The following is an 11,697-nucleotide window of genomic DNA, read 5'->3' on the forward strand; positions in this document are numbered from 1 at the left end:
CTCAGCAATGGCATGGATGCGATGTTGTCTGGGGGTTTGGCAAAAGGAGAGTGGGACTGTGGGTGGTGCTCTGGGTGGTGACTGAAGGCGGTGACTGTGTAGTTCTGATGTCACCTTTTTACGGAAGTCACAACGGTTCGTGAAAAATCACCGCTACTTTATGCAGGCTGTGTGCATTTGATTGTGGATTGACTGTTTTGAAACTTATATGGTAGTTACATAGCACCTAGACCTCAGTTATCATGAAAAAAGCCAGGACATTTCAGTTTTGACAATATGGGACCTTTAAAAATATGTTATGGCATGACGCCCATATCTGTTAATTAAGGTAACAGACAGGTTTTTATGTATAGTTAATAGACTACATTATTAGGCTACTTTGACCATCGCCCAGTATAGATCAACATAATCTATAAAGGTGGAAAATGCAACTATTTACACATATTTGAGACCCGAGATAGACTCGAATTTGAGCCAATTTCAAGATTTAGTTAACACGTGATAAATAATGAGTGCATGATGCCCCTGGGTGTCACGCCAGAGTCTTCAGCCATCATGGACGCCACGTCAGTGTTCCCGGTTGCAGCCGGCATCTCTGTGGTGCTATCAAGTCGGGGTCACAGAGGTGGTCCCGCTGTCAACTGTACTCCCTGTTACAGAGATGGCCATTTTGTGTGTCTGGGCCACACACTGCTCTTCAGTCAATGAGGTTGCTCCAGAGCCTGTTCCAGTCAATGAGTCCGCTCCAGAGACCGTCCCAGTCCATGAGTCCACTCCAGAGCCCGTTCCAGTCTATGAATCAGCTCCAGAGCCTGCTCAAGCCCCAGAGCTCAGTCCTGTATTGGCATCAGCCTGTGAGTTCCCTGCCTGTCCTGTTTTGACAGGTTTCACCTGTGTCTCTGCTGATATGACCATGGAGGTCATCCCGGAATTCTCTGCCAGTCCTGTCACAGCCAAAGAGGCCTTCCCTGAAATCTTTGCCAGTCCTGTCATGGCCATGGAGGCCATCTCTGAAAACTCTGCCTGTCCTGTCAAAGGAGCAGTTCTTGAACTCTCTGCCTGTCCTGTCACGGCCATATAAGCCGTTACTAGTCTTCCTGTGCTCTCTTTGACTGTTCCGCCAGTTCTGCCGTGGTGTGCTTCTGTTCAGCTGTGATGGTCTCCAGCACCACTGTGGTGGTCTTCAGCCCCATCTGCACTGCCGTGGTGGTCTCCAGCTCCACCTGATCTGCTGTGGTGGTCTGCTCTGCTGTGGTCTTCTGCTCCACCTTGGTGGTCCCGTCTCATCAACTTTTGCTGTGGTGGTCATCTGCTCAGCCTGAGCCATCTTGGCGGTCCCCTGTGCCATCAGCTCCGCTGAAGTGGTCTTCAGCTCTATCAGCTCCACCCTGGTGATCTTCAGCAGTGCCTGATCCGCCCTGGTGGTTTTCAGGTCCGCCTGCTCCACCCTGACTTCCTGCTCTGCCCTGGCTCCATGCTCCGCCGGTCCCACCTTGGTCTCTAGCTATGCCCAGGCTTCTTACTCTGTCAGCTCCGACCTGTTTTCCAGACTCACTTCCTCCTAATGGGCCTGGCCCTCCAACCCTCCCTCTGTTCCGCCTCTGCTCCACCACCCTCCTGGACTTGTTTGTTTTTCTAGTTGTGAATCATCTGGAATCCGCTCCTTAAAGTCTGTCATGATTCCTGTCTTGTTTACCTGGCATTTGTGTGGACTTTTAGTTTGTAGTTTTGCTTGGTTCTGGTTACTGTTTCATCTAGTCATTGGTTTGATTGTTCCCAGCTGTGTCTAGTTTGTTAATTACCCTCTGTACTTTAAACCCTTGTCTTTTCTGTGTTCTTTGTCTGGTCTTGTCCTCTGTGGATGTACTGTGAGTTATTTTCAGTTCTGTTTTGCCTGTGTTGCCCTTTGTTTTGGATTGCCCTGTGTTGGATTTGTCCTGTTGCCTGGATTTTCCCTTGTTGCCTTGTTTTATTAAACTTATATACTGCACTTGGATCTTCCTCCTTGTTTCTGAAACACTCTCCATTACAGATTGACAGGCAGAAAGTTTATTGAAGTCTTTTTGACATATCAAAGAATATAACCATATTCTGACAGTCAGGTTTTTTTCCTGTACAAGCCCAAAACAGTCACAGAGACCAGTGTTTCAGGACATCAATTCATCAAATCTGTCAGGTGAAAGGGCTATTTTTCTGAGTACCATTAAAAATTGTGAACTGTGGTATAGCTCAAGAATTGGACAGACTAATTCTCTAGCGATTAGCCTACACAGTAGACTTCCTGTTCTACAGCATCTTCCCCACCCTTTTATATCCTGTTTCTAAGGCATATTAAAAATCCTCTTTGACTAGCACTAAAGGTTGATTGATTAATATCCTATAAATATGCCAAGATGATAGCAAAATTCAAATTGGTGATGCACAACATAAGCAGAAAATCTGATCTACCAGCAGAATATTTAGAACCCGCAAAGGACAAAAGTGCCTCAAATAGTTTTTGACTCTGACCTATGCACTTCCATCTCCATTTGGTGTTTATTTTTAGGTCAGCTTGGTTCACTGGATAATGTCTTATGTTTGGAATGATGACTTTTTGCTCATCACTTTCGCATCAAGGCCTATGCTGAAAGACACACTATAATCCCCTTTGTTTACTAGAGGAAGTGAACAAGAATCCATGGCTGGGAAAGTGCGGTCCTCTACCAGCACTTCCACTGAGTAAAATATATTGCTCAAAATCAAGGCATAATTAACGAATTGCTACCAGGGCCACATTATACAAATTGGAAATGTGGCTGTAAACCAGCACTCCAAGCACTAGTGGGGCATGGGAACAGGTGGAACCAATGGCACTAAATGGAGCTGATGTAGGCTATTTTTGTATGCATCTTTTCTTGTTTTAATCTATATGACATGCTTCCTATTAATCTAACTTTCATACCATATTTATGCACTTGATGGACTCTTTAATCCAAAGTGACATACACTGGATTCAAGGTGTACATTTCATTAGTTCATATTTCCCTAGGAATCAAACCCATTAGCACCTCAACTGTTTGAGCTACAGAAATGCTCAGTGGTCAACAATACTAACCAACTGGATTTACTTTGCTGTTACTGACTAGACAAGCTTCAGCATGTTTGCTATTGGCGAGTCTGCTGTGCTTCTGTTAGCAATGTTTCTATGGAAACATGATGGCACATATGGCCTAACACATTAATATTAAAGTTCATGCTGACTTTGCTTAACCTTAATAGAGAGCTCGTCCATATGATCAAATTAATATTAATAAGTCAAACTGGTAAGGTTGTGTTAGGCTTAACTTGGCCCTACCTGCCGCAATGAGAAGACTTTTGCCTCCTGGCAGTCTAGACCCTAATGGCTTTTATTACCATTGCTTTTTAGAATGATTTCACCTTCAAGTATCTGTATGTTCCTGAACAAATTGCTCTTCCTGATACTCCACTCAAAGATTACGCTCCTCTCATTTACTCACCCAAACGTGTTGCACGTGTGAGACTTTTTCATCCGCTGAACACTGAAAATGATGGAAACAAAACAATATTGGAGCCTATTGACTTTATGACTTTATGGCATTTCTCAAAATATCTTCTTTTAAGTTCAAAGTCATAGAGGTCACAGAGTCATATAGGTTTGGAGCAACATGAGGGTGAGTAAATGATGACAGATTTTATTTTGGTCTGAATTATCCCTTTTAAAGTCGGCATGAAACGGAAGTTGCGATTGTCTTTTCTTCTCTACTGTGATGTATATCCGAGTGAAACGGCATCTGAAATGAGAGGGCGGGACTTGATTTCGTCCTTCGGGAATTGATTGGATCGTTGCAAACAAAATGGAGGCAGATATGAATGCCAGTTTGCAGTTAGTTGTGGGGGATTTCTCTCCACTGGATTCACAGCCGACACCCAAGCATGAATAAATGTTTTATTTATTAAGGATGACAACGACGATCAACGGCACAATACAGCACGCGCGAGAGAGAGAGAGAGACTGCCTGAATGACTGAGCGTGTCCTCCATCAGGTTAAATCATATTCATGAAAAAAAATTGTTTGCGATGTCCTAAGAGTAATGTTGTCGTAATATCCTATTATCTTTTCAATGTGTAGGGGTAACGTACTCCCTCATGACTGGTGTCAGTGCTATAAAGTGAAGATAACGTTTTTGATTAAAGTTTACGAGGGCACATGAATTTTAAAAAAATAATGAAGTGCACAGATAAATTATTTATAATAAACACTACAGTATTCCATTAAAAAATAAGAATTTTCAATTTAGGCAGTTGTGTATTCCGTCCAGAGAAAAACGTATCGTTTTTAAAGCGCCATGTTGGAAAGCCCCAATAGCATTTAGGAGAAGCTGTGGACAATCGCCAGGGATCACTGTTATCTGTATCAGTGTGTGTGTGTGTGGGTGTGCAAGTGTGTGTGTTTAGTACACTAGTACGCAGTCAAAATTACATCCCATAGACTCGCAGAGCTGTTTGGCAATGCTAATTTAAGTTGAAGGGCCCCGTTACATAAAATTAAAAAAAATAGCACAAAATTTAGATGTGCTATTTGTTATTTTCAGCTTTTCAAAGCTTACATTTAATGCTGTAAGGGGTTTTATATAGGCGTAAAATGGCATTTGTTGTGTGTGGTTATCTACCTGCCACACCCTCAACATGACTTACCATACCTGATGAGCGAAATGGCGGAAAAATAAAAATTCCTTGCCTTCCCTCAATCTATTCAGTACAAAATGATTGAAACATTTGCCTACGAGTATGAAATGTCCAGTCAGATAAAGAACGAAACTTTTACTTTCATTTTTACAGATAAAACCACGAGTCTTGATGCGCTGCCCTGCAAAAATGCGCTCGACTGTGTCTGTTTGAAACTGGAGGGAAAAGCATGCTGAACGTACCTTTATTTCAGTTAATCAGAGAAAGCGCTTCAGTGGACGGAGAGCAGAAATCATCGCTCACACCTTCCTCGTTCCTGCAATCCACTGATGGCTGGAAAGAGATGTTTTGTTTGCAGGCGAAAGTGTTTCAGCTTTTTCTTTTAGATTCAACTCGTCACTTGCTGCTCTCTACTGCGATCGCAGTCTCTCCTATAAGTCTATCCTGCTTGCTCACTCTCTCTCACACACACACACACTCTCTCTCTTTTTCGTTCACCCTAGTCCCAGTGCCCTCTCTGCGTGAGATGCCCAGTCCAGAGGTGGCAGGGGGCATCAGTCTGCTCCACTGCAACCTGCTATAGGTCTAGTTCCTCCTGTACACTCGCTAGCTGGCCACCAGGGTTTTTTCGCCCACTGTGGAGTTTATAAATAGTCGGGCAGGGCAGCTCCGCTGCTGTCTGTGCATTATTAGCAGCGGAAAAGAGATGCACTGTGCTAGCAAGCACTGCAACTTCATTAACCACTGCAAAAGGGTAGCCGTAATGAGAGAGTTCGGGGGAAACGGATCAGCGTGCTAACACGAGAGAAGCGCTTGCATGTCGTGTGAGGTGGATGCAGCAACGCAACCACTGGGTGTCAAAACAAAAACGGCACCTGGCACAAGGCAGCTTTTAACATTTTCCATCACGTAGAATAAATAATGGCGGTCCGGGTGGTGCTATTTCAGATGAGTCCTCCTCAATCCTCCAAAAAAAGATTATGAACAGCTATGAATTTTAATTGTCAAAACAAAAACGGCACCTGGCACAAGGCAGCTTTTAACATTTTCCATCACATAGAATAAATAATGGCGGTCCGGGTGGTGCTATTTCAGATGAGTCCCCCTCAATCCTCCAAAAAAAGATTATGAACAGCTATGAATTTTAATGCACAGGCGCTCACATGCTCGTGTTCTCCATCTGCCCCTCGCCCACCTAATGAAACATGCTTTTCTCCCAGTCCAGTACGTGTTTATGCACATCTGAACACTGATGTTTGCGGTTATGGCTAAGCTGCACCGTTACTGCAGCAGCCGTATCTTTATGCATGCATCTTTGTAGTGGCGGGTGAGTGGGTATGAGAGAAAGAATGAGAGAGAGAGAGACTGCACAGCCTGCTGCTCCATCGCGCATTACTGATATCAAACAGAAGAAGGGTGTGCAGCCGAGGAGAAAGAGAGGATGAGAGAGTACATGAGCAAGCAGAAATGGTGATTTGAGACAAGGACAGGAAGATGTGGGGAAGAGAACACGGCGGACAGCTAGAAAGAGGTTACAGCAAAAGGTTAAGAGGATAAGAAATTAAACTGACAAACAGATGCTGACAGAGAGTGAGCGTGCAAGAACACTGAAGAGAGAACGAGAGCTCAGGAGGAAGTGGAAAGGTGGTGGAGGACTGTAGGTTCACCTTCAACATGGCTGCTGATTGATGCAAAGGGATGCGGCTGTTCTGCAGAGAGCACGAGAGAGGGAGGAGACGGGTGGGAGGGAATGGGAGAAAGTGGATAGGGAGGCGCTACTTCACATTCCATCTGCAGGTCATTATATTTCATGGCCCAAACTGGGTATGTCTTCCTTTATTCAGGGTGAAGACTACAAATCAATATTGCACAGTGCACACAAATCCTGTGAATACTTTACCTGTGAGTATTTTTTTTTCTTCACAGTATTTATTTTTTTCTAAAGATTCTGTCTGTTTTCCCAGCATATTTTAATCAGACTAATATTAATAAATGTAATATTATTAATATTACTAAAATTAATCATATTAATATTTTGTTCTCATTAAATGTTTTACTCATAACATGAATTGTATTAAAATATATGATTCACCTGAGGTGACGACTGCAGTTATATCAGTAGCCTAAAAAAAAAAAAAACACTTTTCTACATTGAGCTTATCACTTCATGATACCAGTGTTTCAAGATTATTTCACTTCAAGACTATACATACTTCAACTTTAATGAATCGCATTAAAATCCAATTACATAGGACATTTTATAGTAATACATTCCTTGTAAAAAAGAGATCTAAGACCACTGGTGAAAAATCTTCTTTGCATTTTGTAATTTAATGCAACATTTTCATTATAATTTACATTATCAGCATAACAAATATGAGTAAATTAAATGAACATTACAAATGATGAAATAAAGTTTGTAATGTCTTTTGCTGTAATGACAGCAACACTTGAGCTGAACAAAATCTGATGATCATGTTCTCCAGCATGATTTGACAACAGCCAAAAAACCTTTTGTGCTTCAATTGAAGCAATAAAATGTGACCTTCTGTATAAAGAGTCACATGATCAGTCACAAATTTACTTGATTTACTTACTTAAAGTAGTGACCTAGAAATGGTAGAGATTAAAACTTTTCTTTGTTTTCATTTTTCTCAAAATCTTAAATCTATTTCCACATTTAAATGAGAACACAAATCCTTGATTTTAAAAGTGGACAGCTTCAATAAGAAGGGTGTATTTCACTATATTTAGACTATATTTATTTCATTTTCCATCAAATAAGCTCTTGTTTACATCTGAGTTAATGTGCCAGGCCGGCGTTTAAAGTCGGCGAAGTGTCTCTTTAAAGCTTGCAGAAGGCCGCCTCCTTCAGCTCGTGGTGCAGCATGTGAACCTAATGCCCAGATACCAGCAGTTATTTCTGGAAACAGGGCTGAGTGCTGATTACCTGGGTGCCATGAAGACAAGCTGCTGTAACAAAGGCTGCATTCACTAGTGGCCTGGCCTGTGTTCAGCTCCCAGTTTGTTTTATAAGTGAAACAGTGATGGTGAAATAAGAACCAAACTATCCAGCCCACAACCTCTCAGTTTCCTTATGCATATCTAGGAATATCAAATTATTTGATCTTTTGAATAAATTGCCCTGTTATGTTTAAAATTTCATATCAATGTTCAGACAATTGTTAGAAACCAGGAACACTGGGAATTAAAAGAAAAGCTGTTCAGGCCTGGACAAGTCACGAAAATGAATCAGCTTATCTATACAGAATCTATATTTCCGTGTTAAAATAGCAGTGACGGTAATGTGTAGCTCACTGGGCAGAAAATGATAATAATTTGTTCCGATGGGACAATACCTAGTCCTCAAAGGAATAAAAAGCCAAATCATCCATTAAGCCACATTCCAAAGATCTTTTTTTGCTATACTGGATATTTATGTACACTAAAATGTGAATATATTTACATATAAGTAATATAACTATATTATATATGATCTAATTATATAAATATATTAACTGAAAGTACTATAAAACGATAAGTTCCTTCAAATTAACACCGTGCATTGGGCCATATTTTTACCGACTTTAATAAGAGTGTATGAATAAACCATATATTATTCACTATTAATGCCGTGATAATAAATACAGCCATAAAATGCTACTGTTGCTATTCACTTGTTATATTATTGTGATATTACTTTGTTTTTGTGCACTGATTTCTTGTTTTGTGTAAAATAACAGCATATATTTCAATAATTTAAAAAATTGATGTATTATAAATTTTAATATACGCAATTTAAAATAAACGTACAAAAGTAATTTTTCTGCAATGCGTCACACTGCTTCTAAATAACCTCGAGGTGTAAGGAGTTCCGCCATACCAGCCACAGCACCGTCATCACTGAGTCATATCGAGTATGCAGTGAACCGTTAGCGGGCAAGTGCGGCATGGCTGAAGTACATTTGCTCTTTGTCACTCAACAATATGTGTGGGCCATGGCCCTGAAAGCATCAAAGATGCTAACACCTCTGAGGCCTGTCAAAGAGAGGCCTACAGTAAACCACAGTACAATTGAGCTCATTGCATGAATCTTCCACTCAAGGCCAACACAGCCTTAAGTATAACGTAAAAAAGTGAAAGAAAACAAACGGAGTACTATGATAAATCGCTCTGATGATCAAGATGAGGCCTAGGTCAATATGTGGGCCGCTGTGTTTCGTAATGAATTATAGATGGAAACGTTGCCGCTCATGAAACCAAATTCTAGCACTGAGCTATTCAGCTCAAATGTGAAAACATGAAAGACAAACAATTAAAAACATGAATATCACATACGTATAACCACAATAATATTGTTGTCTTGCTGGAGCAAAAGCAAGAAGGCAGGCTACAGTTTTACATTTCCTGCTATCAAGTGACTAGAACTCTTTAAATATCACAGCAAGATCAAAATCCCTTTACCAACCTGATGTTTGTTCATACCGCTCCTCATAATCGAGATCGTCTTTCCTCTGGTCCCTGTTGGTGCGATTAATAAATGTGCGTCAGGAACTACATTGATGTGCCCTCTGGTGGTCATCATGCAGAAGAACTCAGTACGTGATCCAGTCCTGTAATTTGTAGTATGCATGTTTTGTTTTTGTGTGTGACTATTTTACAATATTTCATGTTTTAACTACTGAAAAGTCCAATAGTTATATAAAAAAACAGGTTATAGTGCAGCTTTATGCTATATTATGCTGTTATAGCTTTCTGCTGTTTACAAGGTTATTATGTCAGCAAGGCCCGCCTTTATTGGAACGTAATCAACAGAAACGCACTCAAACGACTGTCTCCAGAACGTCCGTCTAGATGGATTCCCACAGTATATACTAAAAAAAACAAGCTTACACACACAAACACACTCATTTCGCTCATGGCCACTCGATCGTCTCACCAGTCCCACAGCGTAACACTTTTAACGCCTCTTTTTAGTCAGCATTAATGGACAACAGCTCACAATCTCTCTGTGTGTTAGTAGAGTGAGTAAGACAGCGAAAAAGAGAGTTTCGAGTGAGCGGGGCTGATATATACCTGATCTATTCCTCCTCCTCTTCCATATTTGAGCAGCAGTAGATGTAAACAGTCTGGCCCAGGGTGAGATCAGTTTGTTCTGCCATGGTTGAGAGGAGAGCGAAGGACAGAGCCTCTGCAGCACAGTTTCTCCTTCAGGGCCAGATCAGCTGCTCTCTACTTCCTTTGTACCGTTGTGTGTGTGTGAGTGTGTGTGTTTGAGTGTCAAGGCTGGGCCAAAGCAGCGCCTCTCTGTTATTCTCTCAGCCCAGCAATCGTTCCACAGGCCTCTGTTGCTGCTGCGTCATCGAGTTGCTGTATTGGCTCTAGAGAGAGAGAGAGAGATGGGAGGGAGGGGTTGGAAAAGGGAGGGAGAAGCAACGGAGAGAAAAAGAGGGAAAGCTGGGCTTCCTCTCAAACGGTTTTGAAACGGTTACAAGCTCTGGACACTGTTGTTAATTCTGTCAGGATGTGCACAGATGAATAATTTAATTCTGTTGTGGGTGTTTGCTAAGGCAAGTATCACTATTACTATAGTAGAAATAAGTTGGCATTAAGTGGAAATTCACAGTAAGACACATTTAGAAAGTAAACGTTATCTGTTTTCTAAATGTATCTTATTGACAATGCTGGGTAGTAACTGATTACATGTGATCTGGATTACGTAAGTAGTTGCATTTAAAAATTACATTATAGTTACTTTTTTATGGATTACATAATTACATATTATTTACACAATGGCAGTAAATTATTCATAATTTATTGATTCTCCCTAATTATTCTTTTGTCTCTTTTAAATTTTAATTTTTAAAAATCCTACCGTGTGTCATATCATTTAGCTTTGACTATATTCACAAATGTAAATACATTTGCAAACCATGCTTCTGAAATTAGGGGGGAAAGCACCTCTCAAGCAATTGGTAAGCCCCTCCCCTCGAACACAGATGAGTTAATGGCAGTTGAGTATCAGCTGCACAGGGAGCGGAACTCAGACATCTTTAGGTTTCAGCGCCATAGAGAAACATTGGAAGATCCGAAGCTTTCATCGGTTTGATGGTGTTTATGCTACAAAAATGGAAAAACGGTGTGCCAGGGGTACTTGTATCACTGATTCCAGGTATCCTGAGAGGATGGGCAATGGAATTTATTTTATTCCATTCCCTAAACCCAAACAAAACAGAGCAAAATTAAACCCCAATCCCAATGAAGAGGAAAACGTTCATTTTCTGGTTGTCATACTCTCATTAAGTTACAATTTTCATCTGCTCAAGCAGAACGTTAATGTCAACTTGTGCTTAAAGGGATAGTTCATCCAAAAATGAAAATTTGATGTTTATCTGCTTACCCCCAGGGCATCCAAGATGTAGGTGACTTTGTTTCTTCAGTAGAACACAAATTATGATTTTTAAGTCCAACCGTTTGCAGTCTATCAGTCGTATAATGCATGGCAATGGTAACAAAATCTATGAGAGTAAAAAAAACATGCACAGACAAATCCAAATTAAACCTCTCGCTCGTGACGACACATTGATCTCCTAAGACACGAAACGATCGGTTTGTGCCAGAAACCGAACAGTATTTATATCATATTTTACTTCTGATTCACCGCAATGTCCAACTGCTTTGAGCGCACGCACGGCATCCGGTGCGTGAGGTGTGTACGCACTCTGGCGTAGTTTACGCAAGTAAGAGTAAAAGGTATCTCTGGCTAAAACTAGCTAACGTTAAAGTTTGTGAGATGTTAACGTACAGTCCTAAATAGCTAACTCTTCTCACGTCATGTACAGTGTAGGTCAAAAACACATAAACAAAGGTCTACATTTTAGTGCCTCTCCATATTAAACTGGTTAAATGTAAATTAATTTAATCTTACCCTGCGGTACATAAATCCTGGATGTTGTCATCTGCTATCGTGACGACCGTAACATGAGGCTTCACTATACTCTTCATTAACC

At 40.9% G+C, this 11,697-nt stretch overlaps 1 protein-coding gene across 4 annotated transcripts in view; it reads right to left on the reverse strand.

The window, feature by feature from the left end:
• LOC107684606 (zinc finger and BTB domain-containing protein 38-like) overlaps positions 1 to 10,036 on the reverse strand; it is a 28,649-nt gene extending 18,613 nt beyond the window's left edge. For 3 of the 4 annotated variants that reach the window (XM_016480901.1, XM_016480902.1, XM_016480900.1), the window contains exons 1-2: positions 9,764 to 10,036; positions 9,156 to 9,300 (exon numbers count right to left, since the gene is read on the reverse strand). In XM_016480901.1, coding sequence (XP_016336387.1) covers positions 9,156 to 9,272 — 117 coding nt within the window. In that variant the 5' untranslated portion in view covers positions 9,273 to 9,300; positions 9,764 to 10,036. Of the gene's footprint in view, positions 1 to 4,929; positions 5,630 to 9,155; positions 9,301 to 9,763 lie in introns of those variants that run through there. The other variant, XM_016480903.1, reaches the window with a different exon arrangement.
• Between the last annotated feature and the right edge of the window lie 1,661 nt (positions 10,037 to 11,697).

Source organism: Sinocyclocheilus anshuiensis, unplaced genomic scaffold, assembly GCF_001515605.1.
Source record: "Sinocyclocheilus anshuiensis isolate Anshui unplaced genomic scaffold, SAMN03320099.WGS_v1.1 scaffold41, whole genome shotgun sequence".
Lineage (NCBI taxonomy): Eukaryota > Metazoa > Chordata > Actinopteri > Cypriniformes > Cyprinidae > Sinocyclocheilus > Sinocyclocheilus anshuiensis.